This window comes from Poeciliopsis prolifica, unplaced genomic scaffold, assembly GCF_027474105.1.
Source record: "Poeciliopsis prolifica strain line A6 unplaced genomic scaffold, Auburn_PproV2 SCAFFOLD071, whole genome shotgun sequence".
NCBI classification, from domain to species: Eukaryota; Metazoa; Chordata; class Actinopteri; order Cyprinodontiformes; family Poeciliidae; genus Poeciliopsis; species Poeciliopsis prolifica.
In genome coordinates this window covers 1,057,759-1,079,459 of record NW_026562446.1, presented here as the reverse complement: position 1 = coordinate 1,079,459, position 21,701 = coordinate 1,057,759, and the positions used below count along the sequence as shown (strand labels likewise).

The following is a 21,701-nucleotide window of genomic DNA, read 5'->3' as shown; positions in this document are numbered from 1 at the left end:
GTAAGTGTGTTTTTCATCTGATTCATGACAACAAAGCAGCTCACATTCAACCATCTTCAAACTGTCACATCACTCATTCAGGAGTCAAAGTGTCAATAAATGATCAATAACTGCAGCTGGATTGTGTTTGTTCTCCATCAGATTCCTGTCAACTCACCATCGACACAAACACAGTGAACAGAAACCTCAAACTGTCTGAAGACAACAGGAAGGTGACATTTGTGGAGAAGCTTCAGTCATATCCTGATCATCCAGACAGATTTATCATCCTCAGCTGCTGTGTAGAACTGGTCTGACTGGTCGCTGTTACTGGGAGGTCAAGTGGAGAGGAGAAGTTTATATATCAGTGAGTTACAGAAGAATCAGGAGGAAAGGACACAGTACAGACTGTTTGTTTGGATGTAATGATCATTCCTGGAGTCTGATCTGCTTTGATCGTCATGGTTACTCTGTCAGACACAATAACAGAGAAACTCGTCTCTCCTCCTCCTCTGACTCTAACAGAGTAGCAGTGTATGTGGACTGTCCTGCTGGCATTCTGTCCTTCTACAGAGTCTCCTCTGACTCACTGATCCTCCTCCGCACCTTCAACACCACATTCACTGAACCTCTGATTCCTGGATTTACAGTCTGGTTCTGGTCCAGTTCTGGTTCTTCAGTGTTTCTGATCTAATTTGAGTCTAAAGAGTCTAAAGTTTTTCCTCCTGTCAGAGAAACTCTCTCACTGTTGAACAGATAGTTCAGTCTCTACAATCTATTTCTTGGTGAAACGATTCTGATTGAGTCCTTGGAAACTTTTTCTTCTTCCAGTCCTTTAAAGATGGAAGCTGGGATTATTCCAGGATTATTCCAGGATTATTCCAGGATTATTCCAGGATCCTCATGTTTTCTGTGTTTCCAGTCAAAGCTTCACTCTGAATATCAAGATGTTGTTTCTCTTATTTTTTTCCTTTCATTCATCAGATTTTATTGAAATGTTGATCAGTTTTTCTCAATCTGATCATTTTCTGTTTCTATCGGCTCCTATTTTTCTCAACATCAGATTTGAATATTAAATCTTCTTTTGTAAATTTGCTTCAGTTTTTCTTCATGTGATTTAAATAAAAACATTTTTCTTCTGCATTTGGTTCATTTGCTGCTCATTCTGTTCTTTTCCTGTTTTAATTTAAATATTTGCATTAAATGATTTTTTCATCAACTCTGCCTTTCAGAAAGTCCTAGTTAAAGTAAAACATTCCCATCCCATGAAGGTCAGAGGTCAATGCTTTGAAGCATAAAGTGGGAAAATCTTAATATTTTCTGTTTCATTCAGAACTTCTACCTGAAACTCAGAACCTGCAGAACATTTTTCTCTTTGGAGAAAAAATCCAAAAGCCAATCAGAACCAGCGTTATAAATAATGTCTCCCTGTCGGATCACTTTGCTGTTATCTTTGAAGGTTCTTTATTCTTTGACCCACTTGGACAAACAGCTGCTGTCACAAAACGTTCTTTCACAGAAAACACAGCAGAAACATTTAATCAAATCTACTCTTCCTCCTCACCCTTAAGCTGTAATGATGTAGATCAGTTGTTAGATGATTTTCAGTCTAAAGTTTCATATATCATTGATTCTATTGCTCCAATTAAAGTAAAAGTTGTGTCTGGTAGGAAGAATCTCCATGGAGAAAAGCACAAACAGTTCGGTCTGCAAGACAACAGAGCAGAACAAAAATGGAGCAAAACTCAACTTCACGTTCATAATGACATCTATAAAGAAAGACTATGTAACTATCACTCAACACTAAAACATGCAAGGGAGGCTTTCTTTGCAGATGTCATAAACAAAAACATTAATAATGCTCAAACTTTATTTGCAACAGTTGACAGGCTCACAACCCTCCTATGACGTTTTCCACCTGAACTCCAATCTAATGCTGATGGAACAAGTTTTCCAGCTTCTTTTCAGAGAAAATTAAAAAATCAGAGGATTAATCTGCACATCAACTCTAAAGCCAGAACCATTGCTGGACCCACAAATCAATCAAACAGCTGCAGCTGATCCAGAAGCTGCTGCTCCTGTTCTCACTAGAACCAGGAAGATAGAGACATAACAGCAGTTTTAAAGTCCCTCCACTGGCTCCCTGTAGCTCAAAGAATAGATTTTAAAATCCTGTTGTTAGTTTATAAATCACTGAACAGTTTAGCACCACAATACATCAAAGATCTGCTGTTGTTGTATCAACCTTCCAGACTCTCAGGTTCTGGTTCTGGTTCTGCTCTGCATCCCCAGAACCAGAACCAAGAGAGGAGAAGCAGCTTTCAGCATCTATGCTGAAAGCATAGATGCTGTTTGTTGCATTATTCAACAACAGCAGAAACCTGACTTCCTTTAAATCTCAACTAAAAACACACCTGTTTAGAACTTTATTTAAAATCTAATATGTAACAATGTATTGTTTATTATATGTTGCATGACTTTGTGTTCTTGTGTTTATGATGTAAAGCACTTTAAAATGCCTTGCTGCTGAAATGTGCTATACAAATAAAATTTGATTTGATTTGATTAGGCAGCTAGCTAACCAAAACAAGCATTAATCAGCTAGCTAACCAAAACAAGCATTAATCAGCTAGCTAACCAAAACAAGCTTAATCAACTAGCTAACCAAAACAAGCATTAATCAGCTAGCTAACCAGAACCTGCATTATGCAGCTAGCTAACAAGATCAAGCATTAATCAGCTTGCTAACCAGAACATTTATTACACAGCTGTCTAAAAACAACCAGCATTAATCAGCTAGCTAACCAGAACGTGCATTATTCAACTAGCTAACCAGAACCTGCATTATGCAGCTAGCTAACCAGAACCAGCATTAATCAGCTAGCTAAAAGGAACCAGCATTAATAATCTAGCTCACCAGCACCAGCATTCATCACCTAGCTAACTAGAATTTGCATTATTCAGCAAGATAACCAGAACCAGCGTTAACCAGCTAGCTAACCAGAAAAAGCTTTAATCATTTAACTAACCAGAACCTGCATTATTCAGCTAGCTAACCAGAACCAGCTTTAATCAGCTAGCTAACAGCACCTGCATTCATCACCTAGCTAACCAGAACCAACCACAATCAGCTAGCTAACCAGAACCAGCGTTAATCAGCTAGCTAACCAGAACCTGCATTATTCACCTTGCCAACCAGAACCGGCATTATGCAGCTAGCTAACCAGATCAAGCATTCATCATCTAGCTAACCAGAATCGGTGTTAATCAGCTAGCTAACTATAATCTGCATTATTCATCTTGCTAACCATAATCTGCATTATTCAGCTAGCTAACGAGAACCTGCATTAATCAGCTAGCTAAATGGAACCTGCGTTAATAAGCCAGCTAACCAGAACCAGCTTTAATCATGTAGCTAACCAATACCTGCATTAATCATCTTGCTAACCATAATCTGCATTATTCAGCTAGCTAACCAGAACCATCGATAATCAGCTAGCTTACCAGAATCAGCGTTAATCAGCTAGCTAAAAGGAACCAGCATTAATAATCTAGCTCACCAGCACCAGCATTCATCACCTAGCTAACCAGAACCAACCATAATCAGCTAGCTAACCAGAACCAGCGTTAATCAGCTAACTAACCAGAACCTGCATTATTCAGCTAGCTAACAGCACCTGCATTCATCACCTAGCTAACCAGAACCTGCATTATGCAGCTAGCTAACCAGATCAAGCATTAATCAGCTAGCTAACCAGAACCAGCGTTCATCACCTAGCTAACCAGAACCTGCATTCATCACCTAGCTAACCCGAACCTGCATTATTCAACTAGCTAACCAGAACCAGCGTTCATCACCTAGCTAACCAGAACCTGCGTTAATCAGCTAGCTAACAGCACCTGCATTCATCTCCTAGCTAACCAGATCCTGCATTATGCAGCTAGCTAACCAGAACCTGATTCATCACCTAGCTAACCAGAACCTGCATTATTCAACTAGCTAACCAGAACCAGCGTTAATCAGCTAGCTAACCAGATCCTGCATTATTCAACTTGCTAACCAGAACCTGCATTATGCAGCTAGCTAACCAAAACAAGCATTAATCAGCTAGCTAACCAGATCAAGCATTCATGATCTAGCTAACCAGAATCGGCATTAATCAGCTAGCTAACCAGAACCAGCGTTCGTCACCTAGCTACCCAGAACCTGCGTTAATCAGCTAGCTAACCAGATCAAGCATTCATGTTCTAGCTAACCAGAACCTGCATTATGCAGCTAGCTAACCAGAACCAGCATTAATCAGCTAGCTAAAAGGAACCAGCATTAATAATCTAGCTCACCAGCACCAGCATTCATCACCTAGCTAACTAGAATTTGCATTATTCAGCAAGATAACCAGAACCAACGTTAACCAGACCCAACGACCAGAAAAGCTTTAATCATCTAACTAACCAGAACCTATATTATTCAGCTAGCTAACCAGAACCAGCTTTAATCAGCTAGCTAACAGCACCTGCATTCATCACCTAGCTAACCAGAACCAACCATAATCAGCTAGCTAACCAGAACCAGCGTTAATCAGCTAACTAACCAGAACCTGCATTATTCAGCTAGCTAACCAGAACCTGCATTATGCAGCTGGCTAACCAGATCAAGCTTTAATCAGCTAGCTAACCAGAACCTGCATTATGCAGCTAGCTAACCAGATCAAGCATTAATCAGCTAGCTAACCAGTACCTGCATTATTCAACTAGCTAACCAGAACCAGCGTTCGTCACCTAGCTACCCAGAACCTGCGTTAATCAGCTAGCTAACAGCACCTGCATTCATCACCTAGCTAACCAGAACCTGCATTATGCAGCTAGCTAACCAGATCAAGTATTAATCACCTAGCTAACCAGAACCTGCATTCATCACCTAGCTAACCAGAACCTGCATTATGCAGCTAGCTAACCAGATCAAGCATTAATCAGCTAGCTAACCAGAACCTGCATTGTTCAGCTAGCTAACCAGAACATGCATTATTCAACTAGCTAACCACCAGTGTTCATCACCTAGCTAACCAGAACCTGCATTATTCAAGTAGCTAACCAGAACCTGCATTCATCACTTAGCTAACCAGAACCTGCATTATTCAACTAGCTAACCAGAACCTGCATTCATCAACTAGCTAACCAGAACCTGCATTATTCAACTAGCTAACCAGAACCTGCATTATGCAGCTAGCTAACCAGATCAAGCATTAATCAGCTAGCTAACCAGAACCTGCATTATGCAGCTAGCTAACCAGATAAAGCATTAATTAGCTAGCTAACCAGAACCTGCATTATTCAACTAGCTAACCAGAACCAGTGTTAATTAGCTAGCTAACCATAACCAGGAAAAGCATAATGCAGCTAGCTAACCAGATCAAGCATTAATCAACTAGCTAACCAGAACCAGTGTTAATCAGCTAGCTAACCAGCACCTGCATTATGCAGCTAGCTAACTAGATCAAGCATTAATAATCTAGCTCACCAGAATTTGCATTATTCAGCAAGATAACCAGAACCAGCGTTAACCAGCTAGCTAACTAGAAAAAGCTTTAATAATCTAGCTAACCATAACTAACCATAATGAGCTAGCTAACCAGAACCATCGTTAATCAGCTAACTAACCAGAACCTGCACTATTCAGCTAGCTAACCAGAACCAGCTTTAATCAGCTAGCTAACAGCACCTGGATTCATCACCTAGCTAACAAGAACCTGGATTATGCAGCTAGCTAACCAGAACCAGCATTCATCACCTAGCTAACCAGAAACAGCGTTCATCACCTAGCTAACCAGAACCTGCGTTAATCAGCTTGCTAACAGCACCTGCATTCATCACCTAGCTAACCAGAACCTGCATTATGCAGCTAGCTAACCAGTTCAAGCATTAATCAGCTAGCTAACCAGAACCTGCATTATGCAGCTAGCTAACCAGATCAAGCATTAATCAGCTAGCTAACCAAAATCTGCTTTATTCAACTAGCTAACCAGAACCAGGGTTAATCAGCTAACTAACCAGAACATGCATTGTTCAGCTAGCTAACCAGATCCTGCATTATTCACCTAGCTAACCAGAAACAGCGTTCATCACCTAGCTAACCAGAACCTGCGTTAATCAGCTTGCTAACAGCACCTGCATTCATCACCTAGCTAACCAGCACCTGCATTATGCAGCTAGCTGACTAGATCAAGCATTAATCAACTAGCTTTTCAGAACCAGTGTTAATCAGCTAGCTAACCAGAACCTGCATTATGCAGCTAGCTAACCAGATCAAGCATTAATCAGCTAGCTAACCAGAACCTGCATTATTCAACTAGCTAACCAGAACCAGCGTTAATCATGTAGCTAACCTATACCTGCATTAATCACCTTGCTAACCATAATCTGCATTATTCAGCTAGCTAACCAGAACTAGTGTTAATCATCTAGCAAACCAGCACCAGCATTCATAACCTAGCTAACCAGAATTTGCATTATTCAGCAAGATAACCAGAACCATCATTAATCAGCTAGCTTACCAGAAACAGCATTAATTAGCTAGTTAACCAGAACCAGTGTTAATCAGCTAGCTAACCAGAACCTGCATTAATCAGCTAGCTAACCAGAACCTGCATTAATCAGCTAGCTAAATGGAACCTGCGTTAATAAGCTAGCTCACCAGCACCAGCATTCATCACCTAGCTAACCAGAACTAACCATAATCAGCTAGCTAACCAGAACCAGCGTTAATCAGCTAACTAACCAGAACCTGCATTATTCAGCTAGCTAACAGCACCTGCATTCATCACCTAGCTAACCAGAACCTGCATTATGCAGCTAGCTAACCAGATCAAGCATTAATCAGCTAGCTAATCAGAACCTGCATTATGCAGCTAGCTAACCAGATCAAGCATTAATCAGCTAGCTAACCAGAACCTGCATTATTAAGCTAGCTAACTAGCACCTGCATTCATCATCTAGCTATCCATAATCTGCATTATTCAACTAGCTAACCAGAACCAGCATTAATCAGCTAGCTAACCAGGAAAAGCATTAATCAGCTTGCTAACCAGAACCAGTGTTAATCATTAGCTTCTCTCAGGAAGTTTTGATTCATTAACTTTGGATCATTGAATTTTGTTCAACCTGTATTTTTACTTTGAATGAATATTTCCCTGTTTTACTGGACATTATTTGATATAATAATGTTGTGAGATTATTGGCTCATGTATAATTTATGTTACAGAGAACTTTACTGTTCATGTTGTTGAACTGGTTGCAGGTTTTTCTCTTCTTTTGACTCAGTAGCTGCTGTTTTGTGCCTGCAAGTTTGTTGCATGTTTACGTTAATTAGATGAATTTATAAGCAGATCCATTTTAATAGCTAACCAGAACCTGCATTCATCCCCTAGCTAACCAGAACCTGCATTATTCAACTAGCTAACCTGAACCAGGGTTCATCACCTAGCTAACCAGAACCTGCATTCATCACCTAGCTAACCAGAACCTGCATTATGCAGCTAGCTAACCAGATCAAGCATTAATCAGCTAGCTAACCAGAACCTGCATTATTTAACAAGCTAACGAGAACCAGCGTTAATTAGCTAGCTAACCAGAACCAGCATTATTCAGCTAGATAATCAGAACAATAATTAATCAGCTAGCTAACCAGAATCTGAATTATTCAACTAGCTAACCAGAACCTGCATTATGCAGCTAGCTAACCAGAACCAGCATTAATCAGCTAGCTAACCAGAACCTGCATTCATCACCTAGCTAACCAGAACCTGCATTATGCAGCTAGCTAACCAGATCAAGCATTAATCAGCTAGCTAACCAGAACCTGCATTATGCAGCTAGCTAACCAGATCAAGCATTAATCAGCTAGCTAACCAGAATCTGCATTATATAACTAGCTAACCAGAACCAACGTTAATTAGCTAGCTAACCAGAACCAGCATTATTCAGCTAGATAATCAGAATAATAATTAATCAGCTAGCTAACCAGAATCTGCATTATTCAACTAGCTAACCAGAACCTTTATTACGCAGCTAGCTAACCAGCACCTGCATTATGCAGCTAGCTAACCAGATCAAGCATTAATCAACTAGCTAACCAGAACCAGCATTACTTAGCTAGTTAACCAGAACCAGCATTAATCAACTAGCTAACCAGAACCTGCATTATTCAACTAGCTAACCAGAACCAGCGTTACTTAGCTAGTTAACCAGAACCAGCTTTAATCATCTAGCTAACCAATACCTGCATTTATCATCTAGCTAACCAGAACCAGCGTTAATCAGCTAGCTAACCAGAACCTGCATTATGCAGCTATCTAACCAGATCAAGCATTAATCAACTACCTAACCAGAATCTGCATTATTTATCTAGGTAACCAGAACCTTTATTACGCAGCTAGCTAACCAGAACCAGCGTTAATCAGCTAGCTAACCAGAACCAGCATTAATTAGCTAGCTAACTAGATCAAGCATTAATCAACTAGCTAACCAGAACCAACATTACTTAGCTAGTTAACCAGAACCAGCGTTAATCAACTAGCTAACCAGAACCATCATTAATTAGCTAGTTAACCAGAACCAGCTTTAATCATCTAGCTAACCAATACCTGCATTTATCATCTAGCTAACCAGAACCAGCGTTAATCAGCTAGCTAACCAGAACCTGCATTATGCAGCTAGCTAACCAGATCAAGCATTAATCAGCTAGCTAACCAGAACCTGCATTATTTAACTAGCTAACTAGAACCAGCGTTAATTAGCTAGCTAACCAGAACCAGCATTATTCAGCTAGATAATCAGAACAATAATTAATCAGCTAGCTAACCAGAATTTGCATTATTTAGCTAGGTAACCAGAACCTTTATTACGCAGCTAGCTAACCAGAACCAGCATTAATCAGCTAGCTAACCAGAACCAGCATTACTTAGCTAGTTAACCAGAACCAGTGTTAATCAACTAGCTAACCAGAGCCAGCTTTAATCATCTAGCTAACCAATACCTGCATTTGTCATCTAGCTATCCATAATCTGCATTAATCAGCTAGCTAACCAGAACCAGCATTAATCATTAGCTGCTCTCAGGAAGTTTTGATTCATTAACTTTGGATCATAGATTTTGGTTCAAGCTGCATTTTTACTTTGAATGAATGTTTCCCTGTTTTACTGGACATTATTTGATATAATAATGTTGTGAGATTATTGGCTCATGTATAATTTATGTTACAGAGAACTTTACTGTTCATGTTGTTGAACTGGTTGCAGGTTTTTCTCTTCTTTTGACTCAGTAGCTGCTGTTTTGTGCCTGCAAGTTTGTTGCATGTTTACGTTAATTAGATGAATTTATAAGCAGATCCATTTTAATTTCGCCACATCACATAGTATCATTTTTAACTAAGATGAAAAATAATCAGCGGATCCAGGCGATCAGCAAAGATGGGCCTCATGGTGATCGGTATCGAAATCGGCAGCAATAAACCGGATCTTTTCCTCCCTACCAAAGGCCTTTCTAAAAAGTCCGTATTGACTTTTGGCTGGTATCAAAGCCAGTCGGTTCTGCTGCTGTTAATATTGATACGCACCCTGCTCCTTTCTCTGACCGTGAAATAATCCCGTTAAGCCTTTGGCTCTGGACGCCCGGCATTCCTAGAGCCGTCTGTTGGAAGAGGAACAACAGTCTTCTCTCATATGAGGATGTTACTGAAAGCATCAGATCCCTGATTAAATCCCGCTGGGAGGAAAAGCCTGGAGACAAAACTCCTTTAGTCCTTTTTGGGAACTGTTCAAATATGACAGAGGAAAATCCAGCAGATCCTTCAGCAGGAACCTTGCAGACAAGAGAAGGCAAGAGGAAGAAAGTCTTTGCTCTCAGACAGCTTCTTTATCCAGGATCAGCCATGATGACCTTCATGAGGATGACCTTTCTCTCCTTAGTGAAGGTCAAACTAAACTGGATGAAATATAGAAACAGAAGCTGGAGGCGCGTTTGTCAGGTCTGGAGCCAGATGGTTGGAGGAAGGGGAGCAGTGTTCTTCCTACTGTTTTGGTTCAGAACAATCTAAACTTCATGAGACTTTAGACTCACTTAAAGTTCATGACAAGATTGTATCAGACCATAAAACTCTTGGTTCATTTGGTTCCAGTTCCTACAACAACCTCTACTCCTCTGAAGACTCCCATGAAAAAGCTTCTTTTCTGATTGACTCCATGAAACATTGTGAAGTTGATCTGAGAACAACATGTGTGATGCTAACCTCACGCTACAGGAAGTAGAAGAGGATATTTGAAGCCTTAAAACAACCAATCAGCAGGTAGTGATGGGCTGTCAAGTAGCTTTATGAGAAATGTGTCAAAGATGTGAGTCCCTTTATTCTCAGGCTCTTTCAGAAAGTATTGATGGTGGAGAATTGCCTCCTACTTTAACACAAGGCCTTATTACTCTGATCCCAAAGGCTGGCAAAGACAAGTTACCCATTGACAACTGGAGACTATTTGCTGACTGAACAATGACTGGAAAGTTTGGATTTGGCCAGAAGAATGAAACAAACCCTCAGTTCTATTATTGATGAATCTCAATCAGGCTTCATGTCCCACAGACACAAACAACCTGAGGCTTGTGCTGGATCTACTGGACCCTTCAGAACCAATCAATGATAACAGCTTGATTTGCTTGTTGGACTTTTATAAGGCTTCTGACTCTCTAGAGGACGGCTTTACGTATGGGAGCTTAGAAACATTTGCTTTCAGGCCATATTTCATATCCAGCCTCTTCACAAGAAGGTAACTGCTGTGTTAAACTGGTTCCTGTCCCAGATTCCCAGTATCCAGAGGAGAGAGACTGGGCCGCCCAGTTTCCCCTATTTATTCCTCATGGCAGCCCAACTTCTTGCAACATTTATTCTGGGAAACAAAATGCGCCGCATCCCAGTTGCTGATGGAGAAACGTGTATCAGTCCAGTTGTTGATGACACGACTCTGTTTCTGAGAGATGCCGACCAAATTCCTGTTATCCGTCTCATCCAAACTTTCTCTGATGCTTCAGGCCTCAAACTCCATTTAAACTCATGTGAATCGCTTCCCATGTCATCCTGTCGCCAATCCATCTTTACAACATTCCTGCTGCTGAAACACAAGTTTCTCATCTTGCTGTAATTATCACAAAAGATGGCAAAGAAAGACGCCAGCTTGACCTTTGACCCTACAGCCGATGAAAGCAACAAGAAATGAAAGCAGTGGCTTCAAAGAGATTCATGTTTAAGAGGAAGAAAACTGTGATCTAAAGCTGCAGGAAGATCCAGACTAACTTGTGCTGCACTAGCATTAAATGTCCATCTCAGTAAAACTATTGATCAAATGCTCCACAGAAGACCCAAAGATGGTGTCCAATCTTTGGACAGTGCCAAAGACAGTTAGACTCTCTGCTAGATGAGGCTGCATCACATAACAAAAGGTTCAGGCTGTGGCTGCAGCAGGGATGAATGGAGCCTCTGGACATCTTTGTTGGATTAAAGCTTCAGCACCCTTGTTTATTGCCCTCATATTAGAGCCATTATGGTAACTTTGCCCTCTACAATCAGCCAAATCCAAGCCCAAACTCTCCAGTCCCCCTGTTAGTGTGAGGCCTTTCCCAGTTGTGTCCTTCACAGCAGTGAAACCCACAAAAGACTCTGCAATAGAGACTTTTTTCTTCTCATCTGTATCAATATATGGAATGATGACTGAGGCCTGCTCTTGCTTTGAAATATTCCAGTTCCACTGCAAAGTCCTTGGAGGCTTTGGTCTGGGCAGATATTTAGCCCAAACACTCTGACATTGAATCCAGCAGTTCATTCTGAGCAGCATGTCAGATATCCAGGGGTTTGTTTGGAGTTTGCAGCCTTTCTAACATGTTCTGCCAGTGTGACATCAGATCGTGCTCTGAGCTCCAGGATTCACAGAAAAGCTCCAGTTTTAGGATTTCCTAGCTGACAATTTTCCCCTTTAGTGGCAAGTTTCTCTCTGCAAGGAAGAGGATGCAGTCAATAACTGGAGCCAACACATTTCTCCAGTTGCTTTTCCAGCTGCTGGTTCTCTGCAGTTCACTATCAATAGTCTTACCGAGGCGTAAGCCACATTTCTTTCCACATCAGAGAAGCGTTTATGTGACAACTACTGGTTTCATGGGGCTTCAGTGTTTTTGAAAGACATGGCCAGTTATTATTCCCTCCACAAGCCACGTGGCAGGAACTTTAGCTTCTCCAAAGAGCTTTCATGCAAAACAATAGACTTTGTTAGTATTTCTGGAATACAGTAACCAATCTCCTTCCACTTTCTCTCCATTAGACAGTAAACCAAAACAGTAAGCTTTGGGAAAACACCTGTTACTCTCCTCTGGTCTTGGATTTGGGCCATCAGAACCATTTTCAGCCATGATGCCTAAATGTTCCCGTTTTGTGTGGTAAAGGCCATTAGATGGATCTTGTGAATAAAGCCTCGTCTCAACCCTCTCTGCAGCTCTGCTCCTCTCTCTCCATCATCTGCATAGAAACATTTCAAGATCAACATTTTTCTTCTCTTTCCTTTCTAAATGGGTTACATGTATTTGTAAAAATGATTGTTGGAGAATAATTGATCAAAAATAAATGCTGCATCCTGTAAGATATTAAAATGTATTTACCTAAACAGATATTATTGTCCTCAGCTTTATTTGAGCACAAAAACATGCACTAGCAGTGACATTGTAGGAACACGACTGATGATGATGATCAGCCCTTATCAATATGTTTTATTATTTTCTTCATACATTCTGCTGCAGGTGAATCTGTGGCTGTTACAAACATCAAGATTTTATTTTCCTCAACTTTGTCTCAATATAACTATCTTTAAATATCTGAAGCTTTTTTTATTTCTTTACATTTGCATTTTGCTGCTTTAATGTTAAATTTTTGCCATGAAAAGATGAGATGCAGGTCGAATAGGAGTAAAAAAATCTGATTATCTTCACTTCAGGTTGCAGTGATATTTCTCAGACTGTGCAGGAAAATGAAACGTTTTGGCTCATTTGCTGTATTGTCTTTAAAATCACTTTCAGTTTTAACTAATAAATCATCTGAACTGTAAATCATTTAAAATGAAGGTGAGCGTTTCCTTTTCTCTCAGCACCGTCCTGGACAAGCGAGGAGACGTTGGCGTCCACAGGAAGGTGATCGACAACGTCCAGACTCCTCTGGGGATCGCCGTCGACTGGGTCTACAAGAACCTGTACTGGTCCGATCTGGGAACCAAAACCATTTCTGTGGCAAACTTCAACGGAACCAAACGGAAAGTTCTGTTCAACACGGGCCTGAAAGAACCCGCCTCCATCGCTGTGGATCCTTTGTCTGGGTGGGTGGAAACGGTTTGGGTTTTTCCTCTGGCAGAACTCTGATCTGCTGACCGGACCTTTTCTGTACTGGTCTCAGGTTTCTGTACTGGTCTGACTGGGGAGAGCCGGCCAAGATCGAGAAGTCTGGTATGAACGGAGCGGACCGGCAGGTTCTGGTGGCGACTGACATCCAGTGGCCAAACGGGATCACACTGGGTAGGAATGGAGGCAAAACGCCTCCAAAATAAAAGCCTTCAGCTGAAGTTATAAAAATCTGTTTTATGGTGGAATGTTTAGATCTGAAGCTGCAGAAATGAAACTGTTTTTGATCTTTTTGTGTCTTCAGATCTGATCAAAGGCCGGCTGTATTGGGTCGACTCCAAGCTGCACATGCTCAGTAGCGTCGATCTGAACGGAGACAACAGGAACAAAGTGCTGCAGTCTGCAGACTTCCTGGCTCATCCATTCGCTCTCACCGTGTTCGAGGTTCGTTTGGCCTTCAGCTTTCGTTCATTTAGACTTACTGAAGAAATGCTGCTGCATTTTAGTAAAGTTTATTTGTTTAGCACATTTCAGCAAATTCAAAATGCTCCATATCATAAAACATAACAGTAAAATACAAAGTTTTAAGCAATAAAAGGTTTAAAGGATTATTTCTAATGGTACAAAAAGGCTTTAGTCAAATGAAAACCTGTAAAAATATATATATATATTACCATTGATCAGAATAATTGCTTACTGAAATAATCAGTTGCAGCTCTGTATGAAAGTCGGCCATGTTTGGTTCTGTTGGCAGGATCGGGTTTTCTGGACGGACGGTGAAAACAAAGCCGTCTTCGGCGCCAATAAGTTCTCTGGTTCTGATGTCGTCACGCTCGCCAGCAACCTGAACGACCCTCAGGACGTCATCGTCTACCATGAGCTGATCCAGCTGGCTGGTGAGGGGTCAAAGGTCACCCAGTTTAACCCAGAACTGGTGTGAAACAAGTTCTCCAGCTTGATTTGGGCTTCAGTTACACTCAGTGATTTATTCATGTTTTGTTTTTCTGCAGGTACCAACTGGTGCACAGAGAAAAGTGAAAATGGCGGCTGCAGCTTCTTGTGTCTTCCTGCTCCACAGATCAACAAACATTCCCCCAAGTACAGCTGCGTGTGTCCTGCAGGCCAGGAGCTGGCAGCAGACGGCCAGCGCTGCAGACCCGGTGAGCTCTGCACAGAAATGCAAACACTGATTCTGCTGCTGCAGCTTTTCAACATCAACCTCTTTCCACTGCTGAAGTCTTTTTTGTTTTCAATATAGTAAGAACCACTCGCCTGTTTTTAAGGCTTCTAGAGGAGAAAAGAAAGCGGCGTCTTGAAATTTAAGTTGTGGGTAAATGTCTGCAGTGGTCCAGTTTGCAGCGGCTCCAGGATTGTTTGCAACAATTAGCGGTTGCAGGAGTGAAGGCAGAGCAGCGGCGCTGGCCTTTCCCTCCTGCTGGACGACCGGTTGCTTAGAGACTCGCTTTGTTTTTCCCTGCGGCTTCGCTCCTTTCACAGATTAGCCTTTTCAAACCCAACAGAAACCTGACAGCTGAATCCGCAGCACTAATTGGACTCTGGTTCCAGCCGGGACTCGCGGATCGCTGGACCGTCTTCATGACGGCGCTCAGAACAAACTGCAGGAAACGCTGAGAATCTGTGGAGGATTAAGAGTTTTAACTGAGTATAAAACATGCTGAGGTTGTCGGTTCAAAAAACCCAACAGAACGGGGGGAATCAATATCTTTCAGACATCGAACCTTAAAAACTAAATTTTATCACTCAGCTCGACTGCATCCTTGATCTTCTGAGTTTGCTTCCATTTTTCCTCTAGTTTCTGGTTGTTCCACATTTCGTTGAAGTATTTACCCTAAACTTGGTCAATTTTAGTTCTTTATATTGGGAAGCTTATTTAAATCCCATTTGGAGGCTGAACCTCTGTTGGTTGCAGTGAAAATGGGTGCCTGTCCCTTTAAGACTAATTCCTGCCCGTCCAGCCCATTTTCCAGCTGGGCCGACCGGGAACTGTAGAGCTTTGTGAGGCTGCTGCTCCGGCCGACTCTAATCCAGTTAGAAACACAAAGTGAACAGAAGCTCAACTCACAGCGACAAACGACTGTTTTTATTGTTCACGCCGTTACAGATCAGTGGAGGTTTTTCCTTCAGTAGGAGCTGAAATCATAGATGTTTCAGTTTTTCATTGCTTACAATGAGAAACTTGAAATCCCATAATGCTTTGAGTGGGCAGGTTTGTTTACATTTCATGAAGAGAGTTTTTTATTTTCCTCTTCACAGAATGACTGATCAGAACCGAGAAACTCAAAGCTCATCAGAAATGTCAGCAGCTTCTTGATATTTGTGATAATTCACAGGAATATGATCATTACTGACTGTTTTCAGAGCCTGATAATATGCTATATGTGGGATAATGTAACAAAATGGACCCTGCAATTTGTTCTACATTAGGAATCCAGATTTGGCTGCAGAACTCAAATAGAAGTTTATGCACACAGTGTGACGACGCCTCTGATCATTGTGCAATAAGACCAAAGGCTCCAGTATAGTCAATAAATTACTATAAATAACCTTCATCACAAAAAGTGACATCAGATTTTAGTTTTATTTTGTCTTTGGCAAAAGACCACAAGCCATTTCTCCTGTTAGCACTAAACTAGCTAGCATTTGTTTCACTGTATTTACCCAGAATGCCCTACGCTGTAGTTCACTTCCTGCTTTAGGAACAATCTGTGGTTCGTTCATATGCATTCAAACTGCACCAGCCTTCACTTCAACCAAACAGGCCGATGTTTGTAGGTGGACCAGAGTTCAGTTCCACATTCACACCTCCCCACATGAACTGGCCTTTCCAGGCAAAAGGACCAGACTTCCCAGTGTGAGTCGTTTATTACAGGATGGTGAAACCATTCATGCAGATTGCAGCGACTCTCCCATCCTCTTGATTTGCATCAGATAAACCAGTTTACTCTCCAGAGATCTGGTCTACATTCAAAGAGAACTCAGAAATGGGACGACCTTGAATGCTTAAGGTTTGTTGTTGCTCTTCTAGTGACAGACTCTTCCTGTGAGGACGGTAGTGAAGCTGTAACGCACCCTAAAGGTAAAACCTAACGCCGTCATCTCAGCATGCTGGGCTCTCAAATCAAGTAGCTTCGTTTTTCTCCTCCTGGCAAAGATTTTTCTGAATTAACCTTCTCTTCTGCTTTAACTGAAACTTCTGCTGCTTTGGTCCTGATCTGAATCTAAGAGCTAAAATTAACCTGTAATTCCTCAAATCTTCTAATCCAGCTGAGATTATAAATGTTCAGTTGGATCATTTCAAACTGGAAACTCTTGGAAGAACTTAAATTCCCTGTTTTATTTTTTACTGAAGTAATTTTGATCTTAATCAGAAACATGAGGAATCCCTGTGACTTGTTGCTAAATGCTGAACAATCCATGTGACATTCGGTCATCACCTCTCTGCTGCTGGAAGAGTTTAAAGCTCTGACAAATTAATCTAGTACAGGAGCGCCATCTAGTGGTAGAAAATGGGAAGTACACATGCAATATTTGGCTCAAACAAAACCTACATTCTTGCCTGACTGTAGTTTACAAACCTCAACCTGCTGGAAGATTTTTAGTTTTGCTATTTGAACCTTTTTTTACCCCCCTATTCTGCATTTGTAAAGATTAATGCAGGAATTCGCTGAAGCTCGTTTTGATTGAGAGCTTTAGATTTACACCAAGCTGATATTTGGCAAATATTTTCTGCTTCAGAAAATGAGCCTTTATAAAAACCCTCCAAATGAAACATCCCAGCAGGTTTTACTGCTGTTTGCACTGTACAATGGCTGCTGGAAAGACAACCGTAATCTAGAAACCATTTGCTGCTCGTTTCTGCAGGAGACTCCACTTCTACTTTTCAAAGCTATACAATTGTACAGTTGTGAATCTGTTTAGATTTTATTTTGGAATTGATGACAAGAAGTCTTAAAACGGCTCACTGAACTAAGCAGACTTGAACATTATCTAAGATTGAGTTTTGCAGGTTTTGTGTAGACCATGACCCTATCCTAAACTCTTTAAGGTTTATGGAAGTTACTGATTTTGTCGGCTCTTCCAGAAGCCAATGTGAGCACATCTATCCAGGTGGACTCCACAGCCAGAGGCTCTGCTGCTGCCTGGGCCATCCTACCTGTCTGTAAGTGCCTCTGCCTCCTCCTCTAAGGTCAAACATGAGGTCAAATCTGTTTTTCCCAGCAGCCTGTGTCTCTGCTGCAGTGCTGCTGGCCATGGCCGGAGCGGGCGCCTACCTGATGTGGAGGAACTGGCAGCTGAAGAACCAGAAGAGCATGAACTTTGACAACCCAGTCTACCTGAAAACCACAGAAGAAGACCTCAACATCGACATCACCCGCCACGGCGCCAACGTGGGCCACACCTACCAGCGGTGAGTTTAATTTTTAATCTGAGATATTTGGAAATCTTCAAGTCAATATTTTGTGATGTGGTTGAAAATGCTGCCATTTCCTCTCAGTTACATAAAATCCCATCTTTTCCTTCCTCTGTTTCTGTTGACAGATTTCCATAGTGAGCACAGACGATTTTATCCTGATCGTTCTCAGGATTTGGTTTTTTATTTCTTCTCCTTGCGGAAACCTCCTCCGTGTTACGATGCCAACGGTTCGCCGTAACGGCGGACCTTACAGTTCAACCACATGCCTTCAGAAGTGCATTAAGTCCTGATCTGTGGTGAAGAGGAAATGTTATTTATTATGTGAATACTTCCATGAGTTTTCCACATTCACTCCACAGTGTTTGAGGAATTTTTATTCTTGCTTTTCCGGCGTCGTCTTTGCCGTCTGTTCAGAGAACAGTTTTGTCTTTGAGGGTCTTTCATGTCCAGCCTGGACTGAACCTCTGAAGAACCAGGCGTCTTCATCAACCCGTTTCCTGGTTCCGATTCAAACCGGTCAAAGTTCTCAGGTCTCAACGGGGAACAAGTCTGGAGACTAAAAGTATTTAATTATGAAACAGATTGTTAATATTTCTGATCATGCTTTGCTGACATTAAGGTTTCTTCTGTTAATTGCATTATTATTATTGCTGCTGCTGAGATCACCATGGTTGCAGCGTTTGTAAACAGTGTAAATATATTTCCTCCCTCAGAGACGTGACTGTAAATCAGGACTCTCTTCAATGCACTTTGATCAATGTTCTCTGTAAATAAGATTGTAAACACTGACTTGAATCTTTTTGCTATGGCTGGTTCCTCACCAGAGTTCAGATGTATTTAAGGAGAGCAGAGGAGGAAAACATGAATTGGTAAAAATGACTATTTTGTATGTTTGTGCTGTTGCTGTGAACTTTTTATAGCCTTGTACAGTGAAGGAGAATGAAATGATGTGTATCTGAAGGAACTGATTCACAAAGAATTTTGAATTAAACATCAGTGTTAAAAAATCCCTTTGAATGTTTTTAATTTGAGTGAAATGGGTCAAATATACAAGTTGCATCATGAGGGCTTTCTGGTTTACTTCCTTACCAGATCTACTTATGATTCTGAAAATATTATGTCAAATTTACATTTCCAGGTCTAAAGTAAAACTAAATATTTTTATGTTTGGAAGGAAAATTCTTGTCCCATCCGTCCGCCAGTTGGAGTTGATGTCTGATCTGCAAAGCAATTTATACCATTTCTAATGGTACAGATTGAAAAGAATTTCTCTGCATTTGTTCTCTTGGCCATTTGCATCATCCTGCAATGAAATCCATACATTTAAGGTTTCCACATAATTCAGGTTCCTTACTGGGACAGCTACATTAAATTATCACTTTGCAGTTCTAAACATATCTACAGTTTAATGGCAGATCTGTGAGGGCTAAAGGATTCCAAGCATGCAGGGTGATATCTGTCAGCACTGCTTCAGATGTGGACAAAAAGCCACATTCCTTGTTCCTGCAGGTGGATGTAGTTTAAGGAAATGGGAAGGAGTTGCTGGTCAGCAGTAACCCAGTTTACCTCCCTCACCCCACATCCAGGATCTCCCACTCTAACATTGCTTTGGTGCAGACAAACCATGAATGTTCATATGAGCCTAACTCAATTTATCCCACAGTCTGTTACCTTCAGTTTCTGCTAAAATGAGCTAAACTGACTGAACTGTTCAGTCACATATTGATGACCCAGTGGAGCTTTATGGGAGACAGAATCAGGCAAGTTTAATAAATAACTGGATGAAGAAACACTCCTTCATAGTAACATCAGGATTATCATAGATTTTATTTATTCTAATCAAAGTCCAGCAAATAAAGTTCACTGAGAGCAATATAAGCAGCTAATATTTAATGTTTATTATTCCAGCCTCAGTTTTCTGATCTTCATGTGACTCCACTGAATCCAACTCTGATGTCGTTCACTTCACAAGTGATGAAGATCCATTTTTCTTTCACTTCCTGCTGATTTCTTTCCAAAGCTCCATTTTTTCCAGGAGGATCTTCAATGTTCTCTTTAGATGAAGGAATTCAGACTGACTCCACCCGGCTGGAGCTCCAGGTGAGCAGAAACAAAAAATCCTAAAGTCATTCATGTCCTGATAAATGAAACCTTAGAACTGGTTCTGGTTCTGATCACTTTTTACTATTGCGGTCATCCAGCTCTGAAAAATAAAAACATGGAGGCCACTGAGAACCTCACTGACAACCTGGTTATTCACCAAATGATTTCTGAACTTCTGAGTTAAAATATCAGTATTTTTTCTAAATTAACTTGTTTTCTTTAGATTATTTGTGGTTTAAAAACGCTTCAACTTTATTATTATTTTCACCATTTCTCATTTCTGCAAATACATTTTTGCTTGGAATGTCAGACATGTTGTCAATACTTCATAGAAAAAGAGAACATTGTTCATTTTACTCAAATATAAGCCTATGAAAAAATAAGATCACAGAAACTGATCATTTTAAGTGGTCTCTTAATTTTTGGATTACAGCTCTGTAATCCAAAACAGAGCTTTTGGATATTAACGTCATGACATTAATATCATAATGTGTAAAAACACGTCATGATATTAATAACCAGACAACGCAGGTAATAGTTTTACCACTAGGGGGAGACAAGCCCCCATTAATGAAGAGTTCAGTTGGTTCCAAGTTAAAAAAGGTTCTGGTTCAATTGGTGTTGAACAGAACCTGGATCAGCAGAATAACAGCAGATCCATATTTATGAGAAGTGATCCTGTCTTAACACGTCAACAGAGAAACTTTCCTCTGACTCCCAGTCAGTCTGACCAGTCAGACCAGTCTGACCAGTCTGGGCTCTTTTCTCCTCTAACACTTTCAGTTTAAACTAACCTGTTTATTTGTGGCACCAGTCTGGATCTACCGTGATTCTGTTGGGTCTCAGCTTGTTGTTCAGATTTTCTTCATCAACTCTTTGGATCATTTGAACAAACTGTAAGTTTGCTTTGTTTCCTACTTGAACTTTGATGTTTGGAGAAAATGTTCACTTCTGATTTCAGCTAAAAAACAAAAATCTCTGCCGTTTGAAGTTCTCTGCTGGACATCTAGTTTTCTTTATTTTCTTCTCTGAACAAACTGATTCTTGGTTTTATTTCCTGGAATCAAACTCTGGTCTCCAGCATTAAAGTCAGAAAAACAATTTCTCAGTCAGATTATGAAATAGTTAATCTTTGAAGGAGCAGAAAACACTTCCTGTTGCTCAGGTTGAATCAGTGAATGTAAATGTTGCTCCATGTCTCCATCTAGTGGACTGATAGTAGAAGAGCAGCTGATGGCAGCTTCCTCTGCCTCTCTGCTGTCTGACTGCATTCACCTGACACTGATATGAAGCAGAAGAAGAGCCAATCAGAGGAGGAGCAGCTGATCTTTTTCCAGCACTAATGATGTAAAGGATGATCAGAGTTGATGTGCAGATGAATGATGTGTGTTTCCTCTGCAGGTGAAGCTAGAAAGTGTGTGTGAGCTGATGTGGATTCAGCAGCATGGATCAGTGTGAGGACAGAGAGGAGGGAGTCCCTCCCTCTAAAACCACTCTGTGTGGGGAAGATGAGAGCCAGAGCAAAGGTCAGAGGTGAGGTCACCATCTCTAACTGTCCACAGCCCTTTTCACACAGCGTTCACTATATCAGGCCAGAACAGACGTGGTGATGAAGCTGCTGCTGCTCCTCTTTGCTGATTAAGTTTTAATCATCATGTTTCTGTCAGGATCCATCAGAGACTCAAAACAGAACCAGAACCAGAACCCAGCTGTGTGTCCTTTAAGAGCGACATGTCAAATGATCATATCCTTGACTTTAAATCTCCTGGAT

General features: G+C 40.9%; 1 protein-coding gene across 1 annotated transcript in view; it reads left to right on the top strand.

Annotated features, from left to right (window-relative positions):
• The first annotated feature begins 13,116 nt into the window (after nucleotides 1–13,116).
• LOC129351995 (very low-density lipoprotein receptor-like) overlaps nucleotides 13,117–21,701 on the top strand; it is a 100,724-nt gene continuing 92,139 nt past the window's right edge. The window contains exons 1-6 of the mRNA XM_055020831.1: nucleotides 13,117–13,370; nucleotides 13,448–13,566; nucleotides 13,697–13,836; nucleotides 14,147–14,288; nucleotides 14,403–14,552; nucleotides 17,495–17,572. Coding sequence (XP_054876806.1) covers nucleotides 13,117–13,370; nucleotides 13,448–13,566; nucleotides 13,697–13,836; nucleotides 14,147–14,288; nucleotides 14,403–14,552; nucleotides 17,495–17,572 — 883 coding nt within the window. The remainder of the gene's footprint in view (nucleotides 13,371–13,447; nucleotides 13,567–13,696; nucleotides 13,837–14,146; nucleotides 14,289–14,402; nucleotides 14,553–17,494; nucleotides 17,573–21,701) is intronic.